Source organism: Chroicocephalus ridibundus, chromosome 3 (genome assembly GCF_963924245.1).
Source record: "Chroicocephalus ridibundus chromosome 3, bChrRid1.1, whole genome shotgun sequence".
In the NCBI taxonomy this organism is placed as follows: domain Eukaryota; kingdom Metazoa; phylum Chordata; class Aves; order Charadriiformes; family Laridae; genus Chroicocephalus; species Chroicocephalus ridibundus.
Window position 1 is genome coordinate 9631801 of NC_086286.1, and position 18833 is coordinate 9650633.

Here is an 18833-nt window from a genome sequence, read left to right on the forward strand (position 1 = left end):
AGAGAGCTCGTCAGCTCTGCTGCTGCCAGCTGCACCAGCACAAAAAAACCACCTGCATAAACCCTGAGAGGGAACCCCAAGACTGGTCATGGCGCTTCCTTCTCTGTCCCATGCTGCAGGCAGGGGCATTGAGATGCAAATGGGGAGGGCTACAATACCTAGATATTGTTGCTACTTTCTGTTGATTAAGTCTAATAGCCAGGACCATGGAGGAGCAAGGCAGGGCTACTAGATCCATAATGAGAATGACCAAGCATTTTTCCAGTGCAGAAGATCTTACAGATACTGAGGACACCCGGGGACTTGGTTCACATTAGAGAGTCCGACCTGTGAGAAAAGGTCACCCCATCTCTCCCCAGCCCTTATGGCTCCCCACATCAAGGCTGGAGATAGCAAAAGTGTTTCTTCCCAATATACTGACAGACTGAAAGAGAACAACAACTGAGTCACACAGGAGGAGCTTGCTCAGTTTACCTTGTTAATGTCAGAGATGAGTTTGCCCTCCCTTGGCATGTATACTTTCTGATTGTTGGCTCTCATTTTGCTTTGGATGGTAAAAAGCAGCACCTCTAGGTTTCCTTTTTCTGTAAATCTAAACAAAATTTTTCAAGAGAACTGAGTTACAATAAAGCTTTCATTGTTACTCAGGTATTATAAAGCACCTCCTTAAAATACTGACGTTATGAATGGACCATTCCGATAAACACCTTCATCTTGTGTGAAAGCTGGAAACAACTGAAATAGACCAACACATCCCCTGGAACCCACTGGTTCAAACAGCAAAAGAAACTTCACAGAAGTCAGCTGTCTGTGTGTTTAGATTTAAACCCCCTTGGGGGACAGAAGGCTGCTTCTTTTTTTTTCTTTTTTTATTCTGTTATGTGCATTGTCCTAGTTTACACTATCGACACAAGAAATGGAAGTTTTATTTAAAGTCCACTGCAGTCAATAAACTCTTCCCACTGTTTTCCCGAGTTGTACTCCTGGGAAATAAACAAACTCCGTAGGCACTAGGGACCAGTCTGCAATTTTAGAAGATGTCTGGATACTTTGTAATGTTTTGGATTGTGATTATTATCCATTAGAACTTATATTAGACAAAAATAATAAACAGATCTGATATCAGAATGCTAAAAGAAACTTTCCAGAAATAAGTTGCACAGTTTTGGTTATATCAGTTTTAGTAAGCCCAGCTATGTTTCACAAAGCCAGACACACTTCCTCTTGATTTTGGATAAGCAGTACGATTCTTTTAATAGCAGTGTATAGGTACTGTACGCTGCTAGCAAGCACGACTGTTGATATTACTACACTAAAATGGTATGCTATTACCACTCGTACTATAAGGCAAGCACCTCAGTGAAGTGACAGCTTCCAGGAACTCTGAGGTCCTGCAAGGCACAGGTCACTGAGACACACTTTTTATTATTATTGGGTTTGTTGTTGTTATTATGTGCGTATTGAATAGCACAAAGCAAACAGGCTCCGAGTAATAATGGTGAGAGCCAATTAGAAATACGGTATCTGGGTTTGCTCAGAAAAATAAATTCTTCAGCCAAGATTAAAATTACTCGGATGTGTTTGTTTTAAAAAAAAATAATAAATCAACGATTGACTACACAAAAACAAGACCAGTGTTTTTTTAAGCTAAGATTAAAATTACTTGGGTGGTTTCTCTACTGTGCGATAAGTGTTGAATGCCTGTAGCTGCTGTTGCACACCAACTAGCGAGTTGGCAAATTTGCGATTGTTAAGGATGATAATGGTTTGCTCGATCCACTCAAGAAGGTCAGAAGCCAGCGATTCGTATTTTTCAATCATCTTCTCCGTTTCAATGGCATTGTCAAGCACCTGCAACAAGCAGCACAACGTAACATGAGTAACAAGGGCAGCGCTCTTCAGTCATTTAAATACAAGCTAGATAAAAGAAACTGTTCAGAGATGAACAGTTATGAGTTACGAATCAGACCACTCAGTCCTGAGTGCCACAGGGGCTGGTATCTCTGAGGAATGAGGGCTTTGCATTTTCCAATGAATTCCCCCAATCCCACGGCAATAGAGGGAGAGAGGTGAGGCTTACAAAAGGATTCATGTTCAGTCTGTCAACTGTAAAGATTGGGGGCTACTTCGCCAAAGGGTGGAAAACAACTGCACATTTTTTAAAATGAGGGACTTTTCTGGGCTCCAGAAGAGACAGAGGACCCAGAGAGTGAGAAGCAGTTAATGAGAAAGGAAAAGCAGCAATGATGCAAAATTAATGAGTGAGAGTAAAACACGGACCAAATGTTTTCTAATAGGAGGCAGCTGGAAATTAACTACTCCTCACAGTCGTATGGGAATATTTAACATTTAAAACACATTCAAAAGCAAAACTAAAAACTACCATACAGTGCACTCCTAAAAAACTAATACCCAAGAGGAAAGAAAAAAAATCAGAAAGATTTCAACTGCTTTATAACAATTTATAATGTGAACTTGCAAACCTTTCCAATACGTTTTCCTTCAACAGCTAAAGCTTTCATCTTGGAGAAGTAGTGGTAATATGTCACCACATAGGTGATGATTGACTTTTCATCAGGATGATCAACACTGATATCTGCAAACCAAACAAGAGTTGTCTTAGCAGATTGGGGGTGCATGGGTTAAAAAAACAAAGCTAACGACGCAACAAGGATGTGTTTAAGAGTCAGAGAGAGAGCTTCAGTGGCAGTTCAGCTCCTAAGATTTATGTCCTAATCAGAAATAAATTCAGCAGCGTTGGACTGGTTCTGAATTACTTGGTGTCATACAGTACTGAAGTCAGAAGTCACTGAGAAGTGCTCCTGTATCTCTTTGTCTATGTGTGGACTGTGGTTAAAGCACGGGTCTAGGGGCCTTTGGGCCTTAAGAGTCAGGTTCCAGACTTTGCCACAGCTTGTGCGCATCCGAATACCTCCTCTAGTGTCTGTGTGAGTTGACAGAACTGCTGTTAATTGACAACTTCGATGCTATATCTGCATTTGGAGAGAGGAATTCAAATGTAATAGTATGTCTGTCAAGGCAAATTTTCCCAGAGATACAGATGGAAAACAAATTATTTTCTTTCCTGCAGCAATTCTGAGGCACTGAAAAATAAGCAAGAAGGAACTCGTCCAAACACATAGTCTCTGTTTGCCCTGTGACAAGAAAGTTTCCTGTTCTAGCACTGTGAGCACACCTTCCAATATGCATGAGCACAAACACTCCCATGAAAGCACAGGCTAAAACTCAATGACAGTCTGCAAAAGCAGCTGCTCAATATTTGCTGAAAGCCACAGCATTCATCTTCCAGCTCACAGAAAGCATTCTCGGAGCAGATCAGATGGATGCCTCTAACTGGAATGATTTTATGTATACATGGCCAGTCCAGTGCTCTTGTCAGATAGGGGAAAATAAACACAGGATTAAGGCCTCTTATGGTACTGCTGCTCAGTCCTCTGCAGGAGACGTCTTGCATTCTCTCCTTCCCTCTCTGTCTGTATCAAGTGAGTCAGCAGCATCCTGCTTCTCTTTAACACAAAAAGCTATCACAAAGCTGTGCCCTTCCACAAGAAGGGGTGGGAGAAAAGAGCCGTGAAGTGCTGAAACTGCAAGGAATTCTTACCCTCAGGGTCCAGGAGCTTAGTGAGACCAAGGTGTTGCTCTGCAAGGTTAAAAGCATTCTGCAGATTGTAGTGTGCATTTGATTTCTTCAGCTTGTCAAAATCAATCAGGTCAGGCCTAGACAGGATGGAAAATTCTTTAGATTTCCCAAAGCACAGTGCAGCCACCCTCACATGAACAAATGAACTAAAATCTGCAATCCTCAGAAAACCTGGCCCCTCCTGCTGCCACGGTTTTGCTTGCCCGGTAGCCCTATGCATTTGAACGGCAATATTGAAGGAATGAAGTAATGCCTAGCACGTGCCATGGCAGAACCTCACCCATGGCAAAAAATGGACGATAGTTTACCAGAGATGAAGGTGACCTGGAAAAGAAAGGAACAAAGTTGTGGTCACGCAGTATCTCCTCATGCCCATGTCAGTATGCAAGCTGTCCTAGTAGCTCCACCTGAGCTTGCCAGTGAGCCGCATCCCCAGCCATGTCAAAGTCTAGCACCGGATTTTGCCATCTCTGCGCAGGGATTTCTTTCCCCCTCAGGGTGCTGTTGTGTGTTGCATCCCCCTTCTGCCCCTGAATTCTAGGCGATCAGACCCTGTCATTGGTTACTCAATAAGGCACAAAACCTTTTCTTTCAACCTGGTCATCATGTGTATAACTTACTCTGTTGAAACCAAACACAACCTGTTTTGACTTGTGATGCGAGAAGCTGTTGCCCAGATGAGCTCACAGTGACGACAAGAGCTGTAAAGCTCTAAAGCAAAGCAAGTTGCTGTAATACTCCCAGCAATTCTTCAACTTCCTCCACTCCACAGATCTTAAAATCAAGCTGCAAGGTTAACAACAAAGCCCAGTGCACACTGCAGCAGTCGAAGCTTTCAAAATCCATAAAGACATTTACCCATACGTACCTGTGCTTATGTATTAGTGCATTGAAAGCCATCCCGTCCCTCCAGCTTGTGGTAAAGTTGTGAATGTTGACATTGGGGTAACTGAAAGAACAAAAAAACCAAAGAGAGCACAATCAATATAGCACCCCTGCTGCAGCTCTCCACACTCTGTCACTGAAAGCTGGTTGCGGGAGCGACACATTTATTGTAAACCTAAAGGTGGGATATAACCACCCCACGATGGACAATCTATCACCATGACTGCGTTCTGATCAGAGACTGACACGAGAGGTAAGTGCGTCTCATTTACTCTTGTAAACCCTGCAGAATTGATACGCATTCCAGAGAAAGGCTCTGAATGAACTTCCAATTAATCACTTGAAGTTACTATTTTGTAACTTGCTGTCCAACCTGCAGCCTGTGAGGTTTCAAATCCCTGAAAGTCTAAGGCCTGCTCCTGATTTAGCTGCTGGCAAAGAATTACTACTCAAAATATAAAGTTCAAGAGAAGAGCAGGAACAGCTGGAGCAACAGAGAGGAGTAAAACCTCTTCTGACGGCTGCAAGTGCCATGGGAGCAGCGATACATTAAGTTTCCTTGAAATTGTCTGGTATCCCAGGGCATCTTCAAGGACTGACCTTAGTCACTGTCTCACTTTTAAACAAAGCACATACAACAGCCACCTTTGTGCCCCATGGGTACAGAGATGCAAAATTATTTTGTTCGGTGATCTGGGTATTTTGCAAGTCTCCAAAAATTTCAGTCTGCTAACAAACCACTTTCATAAAAGTTCTTGGAAGGGGAAGATGGAGTACCACTAGAATAATGCTGAAGTGCCCCAAGTCATCACAAGGACATCCACGTTTCGTGGGGGAAACATACTGAATCTCTACAAATGGATATTTAATTATGCAAGAAGGTTACTGTCAGAGAAAGACATTTTGGAAATATTCCCATATATATATACAAAGAGGGAAACGTTGGTGGCAAACATCTGAAGCATCACTATGTCTTCACAAGAGGGTGGAAAAGAGTCAGCATATTACTGTATATTCATAGATTATCAGATTGGTGTGTTTACCACACAGCACTAATATAACAAGTTCAGAATTTTCTGACGTGTAAACATCAATTCACTTCTCTTGGTTGAATCCACTTAAGGAGAGATATGTGTTTGCCCATTTAAAATTATTTCAATGAAAACTCAAAATGCTGTAAGAGCTTTAGAGATAATCACTTAATCCACGCTCACCCAGCTGTCTTCATCTGGCACCACAAAAGCAAAGCATCTTTAGCAGATTTCTTCTCCTTGTTGTCCTCAGTTTCAACACTGATATCTTGGATCTGAAATTAACGCAGACGTTTTAAATATTTCTCTGAGAAAACACATTTTTTGCTTTTTTGAAAAGATGAAAGAAGTTATTTCAGAATAAAATTAACAAAGGAAATCTATGATGACAGGCAGAGTGCAAGTAGGTGAATGTTCTTCCTCATTTAAGAGCATTCATGTCAGAAGAAAGCTCTATCTGCCCTTATTTTACTGTAGGATTGCTCTTTGTTTAGTCCATTGACGAAGCAGTTTAAGCTTCACCAGAAGCTGTATGTCCAACTGTGGAGGCAAACCCTGCCCTCTACAGCATTATGGTGTCACCCTGCAAGGTGCCTCCCACAGGCTGCTGAGCACATCCAGGAGCCAAGGGGGTGCCGCAGGTAGAGGTCCTCACCAGGGGATCCACGGGCAAAAGCTAACCAGGAGCTTTACGGGACCAAACACACTGTGGGACCTCAACCTTGGAGAAAATAGCGTTTGCCTTTAGCATCATCACAACTATGTGTTCCAGATTCTAGGCTGCAATTTAATTTTTAAAAAGAGGGGAAAAAAAAAAAAAAAAAGAAAACCAGTTTTTACTTCATATGGACAAATATATCTCATTCTATGGATATAGTTCACTACTTTTTAAAAAAGAGTATTGTAACTTCAGTGAAGTTCCACTGCTGTCACTGAAAGTTAGGCAGACACTTTCCTATTCGGAAAACGCTGAGCAACACCAAAATTAGGGGAATGTTAAAATTTATTAAATATTTATTCCCGTATTATTTATTATAAATTCCCGTATTATTTATTATAAATTATATATTTATTAAATAAATTTATTCTCCTTTCTGCAAAAGAACTTTCCAGCCTTTTTTAACTGAGGACAAAGACCAACGCGCAACTTGCTGGAAAACAAGAAATCTCAGCCTTTAGCTGGGACACTAAAACAATTCCTGTGGACACCTTTAATCTACTTCAGTGCAAAATCAGCCAGGTTAATGATAATCACCACAGAGGTGAAAGCAGCTGAGGACAGCATTTCCTCCTACGTCTACAAGAGCGTACAGGTCTATGACTTGAGCGTCATATCTATTAGTAATTTAAAAATAAAACGGTATTACTCTCCACACAGGAGACTCCCATTAGCTGCCACTACAGATCAGCAGCATCACGAAGCACCATTTATCCTCTCCCCTTAGCTCTGGAGCACGTCCTGCCAGATGCTGAGCACTTTTCACTTCCATCATCTGGGAGGACCTGGGACCACTCCACTCATAAAAAGCACAAAGTATATTTCAAAGAAGTATGGAAAACTCAGATGCGTGTATATCTGTGTATGTATACATCTTTACCTGGAATCTCAGGATAATAGTCCAAATAAGGCCAAGCGTCAGTCTGTGATTCCCATCCACAATATCATGAGATCCCATGTTTTCTAGATGCACTCTTTGCTCTTTCAGGAATTGGAGGGCTTTATCAACATTCTCCAGGCAATGGATGCGCATCCTTCCCTTAGTTGGTTTAGGCTAGAAGGTGAAAGGGAGAAGAAAAACATGCATTACTGTAGACAGAAGGAAAACAAAAAAAAAGTGCTTGCTAACTCTTCAGTCCAGGCAGGTGAGTCACCACATCGCCCACTCCTAGCCACCAATACTGTACGCATCTGTTCTTCAAATTCAATGGACAAAACCGCTCCTCGCATCTTACAGCACATTTACACAAGCATAATGCTAGCATGTGTCCAACCTGTGATGGACAACATCCTAGACCTGAGCCACATGCACTGAGACCCAGTTTCATTTGCCCTTCAAGTATTTTGCCTGCTGACTTCCTTCTTTTTTTCTGTCTACTATATTCATTCACCAGCTGGAAGATAAATTATTGTTCGGTTCACGCCACACCTGTTACATTTTCCCAAGATTATTTTTTTTCTCCAGTAGAAGTTCTTCCACACTTAAAAAGAAGATTCTGCAAAGATAAAGATATGAAACAAACCGATATCTGGCATACATATGCAATAGTGGGAGTTGGTAACAAATGCTCCAGAGAATATCTGTAAATAGACGCACACTCTCCAAAAAGGCGGCTCAGATTTGGATGGTAAATTACTCAATAAAATTCCTCCAGATAGAAATGTCATTGCTTTTTATCGGTCAGCTGAAGTAGGTTAAATAGGATGAAAATAACAGAAGAGATTTATTCCAAACAATTTATTCGTAGAAAAAGAAAGTAAAAACAATAATAAAGTCAGCCACACCAATGTAACACAATTGTATGAAGGCCCAGTGCAAACGAAAAAAGCCATGAATATATTAACAGCGTGTAGAAGTCTGCTGTGAAACTCAATAAAATTAAAGCAACTTTCTTCTACAGATAAGGATTACAGCCTAATAACCTGTTCACTGCTCACTGAGATGTCACCAAAGGTACTCAGCCAAACTACTAATTGACATAATTTTGTTGTCTTCTGCAGTGAATGTAATTAACTGACCATGGAAATAGCTCCAGCACAATCCTCACCTCGGACTGCATTCAAATGGAAGAGTTTCAGCCAGAGTTGTATTACAGTGCCTAGAAACAGCAGCCTGTATAACAGCGTGTCATAAAGATGAAACACTTGCTAGAAAGATGTCCTTCAGGGCACGTAAACCCCTGAAGTTATTGGTTTCACTTCAGCTTTCAGTCAGCACCATTGCTCTCCAGAGGCTGGGTAACCACCCAGAGAAAGCCAACCCACAACTCCCAGCAAGGCTGTAAATTTCCAAGAACCCGCCACTGCTTTTGGGTGTAAAAGTCCCTCCGAAGCGGCACAAATTGCATGTACACCCTGTGCACATACCATACACCCCAAATGCTGCCAGTATAGGGCGAGGAGCCATAGCATGAGTGGGAGCAAGACTGCAGTGACACACTTGGCTGAGACCAACCGGAGATCCCTCGCTATCAGCGGGGACAATCCGAGATCCATCCTTCTGCTGGTACCATCAGTCCCCCAGGAGTGTGGTAAACTGGACCACAGGCTTAATTTAATCTTGCGAAATACAGGCAGGAAGGCAGGAGAGGCAGCGCCTGGCTGCAGGGGAAGGCGGAGGCCAGGCTGCGCCCAGGAGCTGCCTGGCCCATGACTCGCTCCGTCCCACCGCCACACCTGAGAGCCAGAAAGCAGCTACACAAGGTGCGCTCGCTCTTATGATGATGTTCCCAAAATACGGGAATGACCGTGACTGTGGCCATTTCTAAGCAGCAGCGGCAGACCTGACTCCGTCCCCTCCGCCTCAACACAGCCCTTCTCACTTACCTAAGCAGTATCTGCACTGCCTCCAATGCCCCAAGTTGCTGAGCAGAATATGGTTTCAAAAGCACTTTTTCTGCCCTCAGAAGCTCCAGCACCAAGGTGACAGAATTAATACCATTCACGATAGATGTTTTATTTAGTTCCTGAGACCGCCTGCTCCCACCCACACTCTCTGCGATGACATACTCTCCAATTAAGAATCCAGGAAACATAACCTTCAGGTTATTGGCATGAATTTCTCTCCCACAAACACAATGACTGTACAAGAAGCAGCAGAGCACGCACAGTAAACCTGAAGAGGACACTGCTCCCTGCAGAGCAGGAGCAGGCTGACGCATTTTTCTAGTGCTCCAGCCCTAGGTGCATTTTCTAGCTTAGAAATTTCCTAATGGGGCCGTAACAGGTTATTAGCAGTGTCACCTAGGGCTGTTCTAACTATGATTTATTAACGGTCCAAGAAGGCACTTCAAATTTCTGCGAGGACGAGAATGACGGTGCCACCCAACCAAAAAAACGTCGGGCACTCCAAGAAGACAGAAGGTTTCATTCTTCTGTGCCTCCACACCAGCAGGCCACGCAGTTTAACCCGTTGTTCTGGCAACAAAAAGAGGAAGAGGCATCCGTGTCCGGTTTGTACAAGGTGTGGCTGTGCTTGCCACACTCTCTTGCACAGCCCCAAGATGAGACATAGTGAGATATAACTCACCTTTACTGGGCTAACACAGATCCAGATATTAACCAGAGGGAAAGAAAGCACACTGAACGCATCATTTATTGTATTTAACTAAACTCAGGAATCTTCACACGCACATTATCAGGAAAATCTGGTTTACATCAAAAATCATCCCTTTTCCAACAGGAAACATGACAGAACTCACTACAGAGAATCTGCTTAAATGGTTTGACCTTTGAGCACCCAGGAATTGTAAGGAATTTACTAATCCATTATCTAGTTACGGAAGAAACTGAGCTAAATGCTGAATTTTATATTGAAAACAATTCTCAGCTTTATTTTTCTGTTTGGGAGAAGCTGGTTAACAGTGTGTGCAAACAAAATTACAACTGTCTTTTCATACTGGCTGGATTCTTTTCCGCTTTGCTCAGTGAGACTATTGCATGCTATCAATCTCTTTCCAAATACTGTGCTGTACAGTGGACCTTACATAATAAGCTCCGGACTAAACACTAGGATGAGGAATCAAGCTGAGCAAAGACAGGGAGATGCAGATGTTGCCCTTATTGGATGCTCTTATTTTGAGTTTCTCCAACACACCTTCAAGGACTCTGGGTTTTCATCACCAAAAATCACAACAGCTTTTGAAAAACGCAGGGTTTGTGCAAAAAAGGCTGTAGGTCCTACACAGGGCAAAGAGCAGTCCCGCTTCCTTGATTAGTATCCTAAATCCCCAGCTCTGCTCCCCAGGCATATGGCTCCAGCTCCAGAATCTGAATCCCAGGTTCAAAAGTGAGAAAACAATTCCTGCTTGTTCCACTGCATCAGTAAACACACCATATTAAAATAATCATCTAGGCTAGTTTCTGCATTAGTTTATTGCTTTCTTACCAGTTGATGTTTCTTGTCTTGATTTTAAGCTTTCTACATAAGGTACTGCCTTTAGATTTCTGCTTGGGTGACATGGAGAAGTCAGACTCTAACCAACACCAGCTAAACGGAATTCCAAAAGGCTGGAGAACATCAGGAAGCGGATGCTACGTGCCGATCCTCCTGGAATATTTTTGGTGTGTGTAATTGTCTCAAGGTTTAGTGCATTGTGTTATCTGTATTCTTGTTTGCAGAGGAAGGTGTGGTGGAATGTACTGTTCAAACAGAGACTGCTGTCCTCCATCCTGAGATAATGAAGCTACAAAAAGAATTTGTGGCGGTGCAGGCGGCTGCCAATGCAATACGCAAACAATGATGCAAGTGCAGATCCAGGAGCCTCACCGGGTGGCTCCTGCCCCCTCCCACTCAAACAGCCGTGTAAGCTCTGTTCGCACTTTTTAAGACCTGGAGTGAAAAATGTAAATGAATCACGCAACAAGAGTCACATGACTGGTCGGAGATTCACCACTGCTATTTGATACAGAAAGCCAAATCTTGGCAGGCAGAAACGAAGATTTGAACAGAGGCGGCACAGTTGCTGTCTGAATCCTCAAATAATGGAGCACGTTGGTCTCAGTTATTCCTGCATGAATAACATCTGCTACCTGAGTGAACACGTCAAATCTAATACCTCACTGACGTTAAGTGATTTGGCATAGACAGAAACATGTTTTGAGCAAACCGTAGTTGACAAACATTGAGATTAGTTGCCTCCATCCACATCCTACTCGCGCTTACTCCTATGCATATCAGTTTCCTTACCCTCAGAGATGCATTTAAAAAGCTTCCTCTCTTGCTTCGCTGTACAGACACTACACTATGGGCCATATGTTCAATTCATTAACCAGAGTCTTAAGCCATGGAGCTTCCATTAATAGGAGTGCTTGATGACAAGCGATTACACAGTCGCATCCTCATGCAGCCTTAGGTCTTAGCTAAAGACCCGTATTTCTTTGAAAAGATTACTTTAAATTAGGTAATTAAGAGCATAGCCGTCCCTGAAGGAACTGAAGGAAAAACTGATACCCAGCCATTTCTTGACATCCAGTTTTCCTGGTAATCAGCAGCATTTTTCACTACAAGGATTTATTTTCTCACTCACCATTCCCTTGTGCTGGTATCAAGGGGGCATATCTCTCAGCATACCCGAAGAAAGAATTTGCCCCGTTAATTTAAATTAATTTTAGATATTCCCCTAACCAAGAAAATCCAAGCCTTATCTATCCTAGTAGAATCAAGCACACCCAGGAGCATTTGTGAGCAGTGGGATGCAACGAACACCGTGGCTAAAACTGCTGCAATGCTTCCCAGGACGGACTTGGCCCTCTCCAACCAGCTGTCCTCCACGACCCCCCTCAGCACACTCCAGGAAAGGGAGAAGGGAGGTTCCAGTCCTTGGACTGGCAGGCAGCCTGCACACAGCGACTGTGTTTACTAGCACAGAATCAGGCCAACTGGCCACGGTGCCCGGGAACGTTCCTCAGCACATCTAACTCACCATTACCAAGACAGTCTAAGGGGCTGGAGAACATTTAGTGCTCTGCGCCTCTCAGATTCAGGAGCAGGGCGTATGCAGCTGGAAGCACTCAGCATCTCACCCGCAAGGAACCTTTGAAGGAGAGTTTCTTTGATTCCCACTGAAACCGACAGGAAGATATTTTAACGGTGTCTGTATCCAGCTGAAGCAATGGACCTTTTTTTTTTTTCTTTAATACATAAAAAGACATTTGCTGAACCCTCAGTATTCAGTTTTGCCGTACTTCAATTGAGCCAAGGATTCACCAAAAAAAGACCCCAAATCAAAACAAAACCCCCACAACGAATATTAATGAACACTTACAAGTCTCTCTCCTGAAAGAACTTCCAGAAGTTTGATGAGCATCCTTCCATCGCGAAGGTCAGTGTACAGGTCTGTAATTCTGCATGATACGCGTGCCAAGTGGGAATTAACCCACTTTGTGAAAGTCTTCTTCTGAACTGCCTCGCGCTCATCTGTTAGGAAAATAACACAATGTTACTCAAAATAAATCACAGCTCATGTACCTACATGAAAATGTGATATTGAAATATGTCTAATATTAAAGGTACAGCTCGTCTTCTTAGCAGAATCACTGAAGAAATTGGGACTTCCCACTGAAAATCCACCTTTCTTCCTATTTTATGACATTTTCTAATGTCAGTGGGAATTGTACTGAGTTACTATCTATGGAATAAATCTGAACTATATATTGCAGACTTACTTGCTGCTCAGATAAACAGCTTTCTCAAGGTGTAAAGAGGTCTGTTGTAGAGCTACAACGTAAAAGCCCCTTTAGACTAATCAAACTGCCCAGTAACTTGATCAAGAGTTATCTTCCACCGCTGGAAGAACAGGCCAACTTCTGCTCTCGAATGCACACACAAATCCACAACAGATCTCCTGAAATACCAGAAGTCCCTTTGGATTAAGACAGGTACAAAAGAGATCAGAGACCAAAGCTGCCCATTTACTTTTTTCCCTTCCTGTTACAGTATTTCTTTGTAGATTCAACATTTGTAACTGTATTTACACAATGTCAAGAGGAACTTTTCCATAACTACATGTCTGAGGTAGACTTGGATTTATTTAAAGCCATAGAGAAACAGGTTCTTTCCACCTGCCCTTCCCAGAATCTTTCACAAGCGTTTATACATGAGAACATTGGCTATGAGAGCTCTCTTAATGCACAGGCTCGCTACAGTCCACATTAATTCAGAAACTCCTACACAGCCATCTGCCAAGCCGAGAACTCTGAGACAGAAAATATTGTACATCTTTGTGGTCAAATTCTTTTGCCAAGGGCTTTGGATGAAGCCCTTTCTTGTTAGCAAAAAGTCATTTCACTGAACTGGGAACTACTACAGACCAATTTGTCAGAACACAGGTGCTCAAACTTGGACTCCGAAGTCCATAATTAGACGTACGAATGAAAGCAGTCTGCTTTCCCGAGCAGCTGAGCATCTAAACCTCCCCTTGGTCTCTTCAAGTTGTCGGCACATTCAGAAACAGGACATGAAGACTGGCAAATCCTAACCCAAAATGTAACACGCCCAGCTCTGAAAACTCCAAGTACGTTTGTTGAAACACAGAAAACATTAATGATGGTGCAGATCAACGCGGAGTTTATATCCGACTACCCAGGGTTTCAGTGGATGCTGTCCTTCAAAAGGAAGGACATGCCCCGCTCCTGGCAGCGCAGTCTGGTCGGGGCCTGACCCCCGAACAGTCATAACCAGTTACAGCCTCCACACCTGCAGGACCTTGGGACAGCAGCAAAAGCCTGATCTCAGTGACAAGGAATGACAAAGCAGCTGAGGCTACAGAGGCTACAAAGCTGGAAAACAAGTAAAAGAAAAAAGACAGTAAGAAAAAACATATAGTAGAACGGTGGTGAGGAGGAGGAATCTGATAAGAAGTGGGAGAGCGGACCAGCACTTCAGTGGCGGTTTGCCCAACTACATAAACCCCACCCTAAGATTTCGGTTCCTCCCATGTATTTCTGAATTTATTGCTGCTACCCGATCACGTGGCAGGGCGTAACCAAAGCTAATGCACCGAAACTGTCCCATTTGTAACAGCTTTTACCCACCTATAAGGTGTGAAAATAAAAAATGGGGCTTGGAAAGATGTAAAAGGTGGGTTTTGTGATAAACCAGCGACATGCTTTCAAGGAACTGACAGTTTGCATTACTCTTGTTTGTCCTCACGCTGTACGAAGCAGAGGATCGCTAAAACAGAGGAAGCCACCAGGAAATTAGCGGTAACTGTGGCTTGCTTTCCCGCGCGCCAAGAGGAGCCAACTGCAGCTTCTCTGGCGGGGCAGCACGTGTCCCCCCCGGCTGCCCCCCGCGCCCTTTACTGACAGAGCATCACAGTCTTCAGCTGCACGGGGCCGCTCTGCGCGTCACCAATATGCAAACAGGAGAACGGCCAGTTTGTTGGAAAGCCCAAACCCTGCACCCCAGCAAGGCAATACTAGAAAAATAAATACTTCCCTTGCAGCCAAAAGCTGCAGCGTCTCCTAACCACATTGCAATTCGTCCCAGTTACAAGCTGTGTAAAAAAAATTGTTCAATCCTGGACCAAAGGAGAAAAAAACCCAACGTTATCTGACTAGCGGAATTAGTTGTCTATCCAAGTAGTGATTTAAATCTAGCGTCTGCTAGCCTTAAATATATTTTATGAACTATTCATAGCAAGTTTCTGGGAATGCGGTATCTGCATATCTGCTTGTCTAGTAATCCATGCTTTTAATTGAACTATTATTTTGAAATGAGTCACAGAAGAAAAAACTTGCAATAGTTGGTGCTTTTTAAGGAAAATTCCAAGAGCAATTACCACATCTCCCTTCACCAGCTTGAACAAGCCCCAAAACAGCTCAGCAAGTTTGTTTATTTAATCACTGTAGTCCCTGTACAGAAGCACAACATTCAGAGATCCCTGTGGTTACATTCATTCTGAAGAGAAATACGGATGTGAAGGATCCTAAAAATAGAGCTGGATACAGAAAATATCACGTAAAACAAAAAAAAGCTATCAAACATCATCATGAAGCCACCCACTAAAAAAATCTTTGGTCAAAAGTTATGGTTATCAACAATCCTCCCAATTTGTGATAACAATAAAAATAACGGGGTAGGAAAAGAACATCCATGTGGTTTTACTAAAGAAGATGAAGAGTCAGAGGCTAATTCCGAACAGATTAAAGACATGATGTGGGAAATACAGTGACATGCCAAGTCAGGTTGTGAAAACTTTGGTGCTGTTGTATCAATTGACACCAGCTTAGGATCTTCTGTTGTTGAAAGCAAGTCAAAGGAAGTCAACAGATCAGCCAGCTCCACGCAGCCCTTTCAGGACAGGGAAGAAGGGTCCCTCCTGCAGATGGCACCAACATGGCCCAGGGGTCACTCGCCCAGAAAGGCTTCCCACCCCAGTGTGATTTGTGGCTCTAAAACAGGACACGAAAGTGCATTCTTCAGGAAGTGGGGGATTCAGGGAAAAAAGTTCTGGTGACTCCTCTTCTGTGTTGCCTCAGCATCCTTAAGCACACCAAATTATCAGTGAGGGAGTCGACAGGCTCTCCCCGTCTAGCTGGAGGCCCTCTGTGCTTTGGGAGCTGATGCTTGGTGCTGTTATGCCTGTTTTCTTTAGTCTAGTTGAAACGCAGTTTCTGCCTCTCCCCCTCTGCCTTCCCATTTCCTCCACCTCACTCTCTGCGGTCCTCGCTTTCCTGTTTACGGTGAGAGACTGGAGGGCTCAGTTGGTTTTTCTGGCTTCTCACCTCCACACCCGCCCCGCGCTCGCTCTTGTCTTCGCTCCTCTCACCTGATCCCCACCCATCCTCTGTGGCGCCGTCCTCCTCCCTGCTCACCCCCACCAGATAAAAATAGCGCAAAAATCTCTACTGAGACCACAGCTGCGATGGTTTCAGCGCTAACTCCACATGCCGAGCTTACTGTCAGCTCTTGACGTGCGCCTGAGTAACTTCATCGCTGTACACTCTAAACAGCTTTTCGTTTTCTTCTCGCCTCTCCTCCTTTCCTCTGATTCACAGCAAGAACAGCCAAAAGCAGCGAGATCCCTGTCTGCCTGCATGCAGCCTCCAGACCCGTGGGAAAACCCTGCAGCACCGCGCAAGAGCCAGGCCTCCACCTGCTCACTGCCAGCTTTTGGGGACAGCCGGCAACTTATCTCAGAAAAACGCCACCAGAGAGACACAGCAGCTCTTTCAGTCTCCTAATGGGCCGGTCACCCAGGAAGGCCACTCTTTATCATGCACTTGGCACAGGCGGAGCGCAGCTCTCTAATTCCCCGCTGACACCATTAGCGATTGAAACACCAGAAGGGAGCCGTTCTTAACATCACATCGCTTATCTCCTCTTGCGATCCCACAACGTGGGAAAGCAAAACAAGTCCGTTTTGTAAGTTGCGTGGCTGGGGTTGGTCATGTTAAAACCTCTCCTGATTATTTCTACATGGTGTTTCACAACGACTGCAGGTTTTTGCAACGCTTTTACCAGCACTTTCAAACTGATAAACTATTTTTCTGCTCTGGGGTTTCAGGTTAAAACATGCACAGAATTAAAACCAATGAATTTCAGTTATATATTTCGGAGAAAGAAACATACATACAGCTCTGACAATTTGGCTAAGCACAGAACTATGACTCTTTTAAGGTCTAGTGCTGTGTAAAAACCTACACACTAAGAGGCGAGGTGCATCCATGAGTGATGACACCAGGGATTTAACATCGGCAATGGCCCCTGAAGCCCTGTTTATGAATCTCATGTCATCGTTTTGACAAACGTCCTTCATGCTGTCAAAAACGCAGTTTTAGATTTTGAAGATTAACTAAAACTAGAGGATATGGGTGGAGCTCCAAGTGTCCTACAGCTTGTGAAAACATTTGTTTCCCAAGGGTAAAGAGAAATGCGCAACATGCAAACCATTCAAAGCAGGAAAACGGAAGCTGCTCTAGCAGCAGTATTGATAATAGAGAATCCAACTTATCTTGAAGCAACACTGGGAAGGAAATTTCCTTTATGCGGAAACCCTCACGCAATGCTACTAGCATACAGCAGCTTGCAAACCCCAGCTCTGCGATCGTGATAAATCAAGGACTGACTTTGTTTAGGAGTTTAGTAAATAAACTGGAGTATGTACACTGAAATTCGCATAAGCCAGGGCTGGACGCTCTTCCCTGCTTGAGGAGAGTCACTTCTTCCTCTACTAATTTGATGAGAAAAACTCCTGACAAAAATGCAGCCAACTCTCTGAAAGATCAGAGTGTCAGTCGCCGAACCCCCAGTGCGGGACGGCAGGAGGAGGGTCGCATACACCATCCTCCCCCTGTCACACGCTCAGCTCCACTGAGTGAACTCAATAGGGCTGTGCCAGGATAATGGAGAATTTGTCTTAATAAATGCCCTGGAAAACGCATGGCCGCAGGAGCCAGCTGAGAGAACCGTGGGCCCCCATGACCCTTTTGCTGCTCCCACATGCCAGAAAGCGTTATCAGCCCCAGTCCCCTCGCATGACCGCGGCACCTACTCCTCCCGTGGCAAAGGTTACCTGTGCGGCCGCCTGCTGTCTAAAAACAACTTGAAGACAACCTGCTCCCTTCCATACCGGTCAAACCACATTTTCAACAAACTGACCTTGAATGCATTTCAAACTGAATGGCAAATAACATTTGGCGCACACGGCTGCCAGCCCAGCACAGGTAAAATGACTTTCAGCGCGCGAGTGCTCCTGCCAGCCCCTGGACGGCAAAGGCCTCTGCACCCCATCAGATAAACAGTGAAGGGGGTACTCTCAAAGGAGCTGAAATGTTACTGAAGAAAACAAGAGAAATTGGAGCACAAAAGGGAAGCTGAAAGGAGCACCGAGTGTCTAGGGCCGCTGCCAGGCACTCGGTGTGTGTGCGGCCGCCCCGGGACAGCCCAGCCGTCAGAGGCAGCGAAATCCTCCCTGCTGAGCCCAGCCGGCAGGCAGCTTGCTCTTTGCATCATCAACGTTTGTGGATCCCTGTAATACCTCAAAAGCAAGGCAAATTAAGGATGTGTTTTAATCCTTAATTCTAAAAGCTCTGTCTCCTGCAGGTTTACAACTATTTTGATTTCCATACTGAAAGTCACTCTTTCAGCTTAAAATTATTATTTTTCACTATAGCAACAAACGCAGCCAGGGTGCAACCTACGCAAAGGATTGCTAAACACACTGACTCAGAGATCAGCTGAGTGTTGCTCCAGGCGTACTACTTTCACTGATATCCAATATCCACAGCCTCCCAGAATTCCCCAGATCATAACCTAGGTTAACCACGCACAAAGAAAACAGAGGTTCCCTTTCACAGGAGGACATTCCTGTTACTGTAGACTTTCAGGGCACAGGATATCACTGTATGTTTTCTCATAGATGCAGAGATACGGAGTTAAGCAGCCACTAATAATGACAGTTTCATAAATTCCAGCCGTGCTTGGAAAATTTTTAATTGAGAAAGATGCCCAAGAGAATGGCAGATCAGCAACTGGGACCAGAATGTGGTGATCAATCAAAATTTTATCAGGAAACAACATGAACACATGCAC

General features: G+C 43.9%; 1 protein-coding gene across 3 annotated transcripts in view; it reads right to left on the bottom strand.

Annotated features, from left to right (window-relative positions):
- The window catches only part of SPTBN1 (spectrin beta, non-erythrocytic 1), a 137029-nt gene that overhangs the window by 42510 nt on the left and 75686 nt on the right, over positions 1–18833 (bottom strand). For all 3 annotated transcript variants that reach the window (XM_063327897.1, XM_063327896.1, XM_063327898.1), the window contains 8 exons: positions 12562–12713; positions 7176–7349; positions 5761–5852; positions 4530–4610; positions 3623–3738; positions 2484–2596; positions 1664–1851; positions 475–592 (listed from right to left, as the gene is read on the bottom strand). In XM_063327897.1, coding sequence (XP_063183967.1) covers positions 475–592; positions 1664–1851; positions 2484–2596; positions 3623–3738; positions 4530–4610; positions 5761–5852; positions 7176–7349; positions 12562–12713 — 1034 coding nt within the window. The remainder of the gene's footprint in view (positions 1–474; positions 593–1663; positions 1852–2483; positions 2597–3622; positions 3739–4529; positions 4611–5760; positions 5853–7175; positions 7350–12561; positions 12714–18833) is intronic.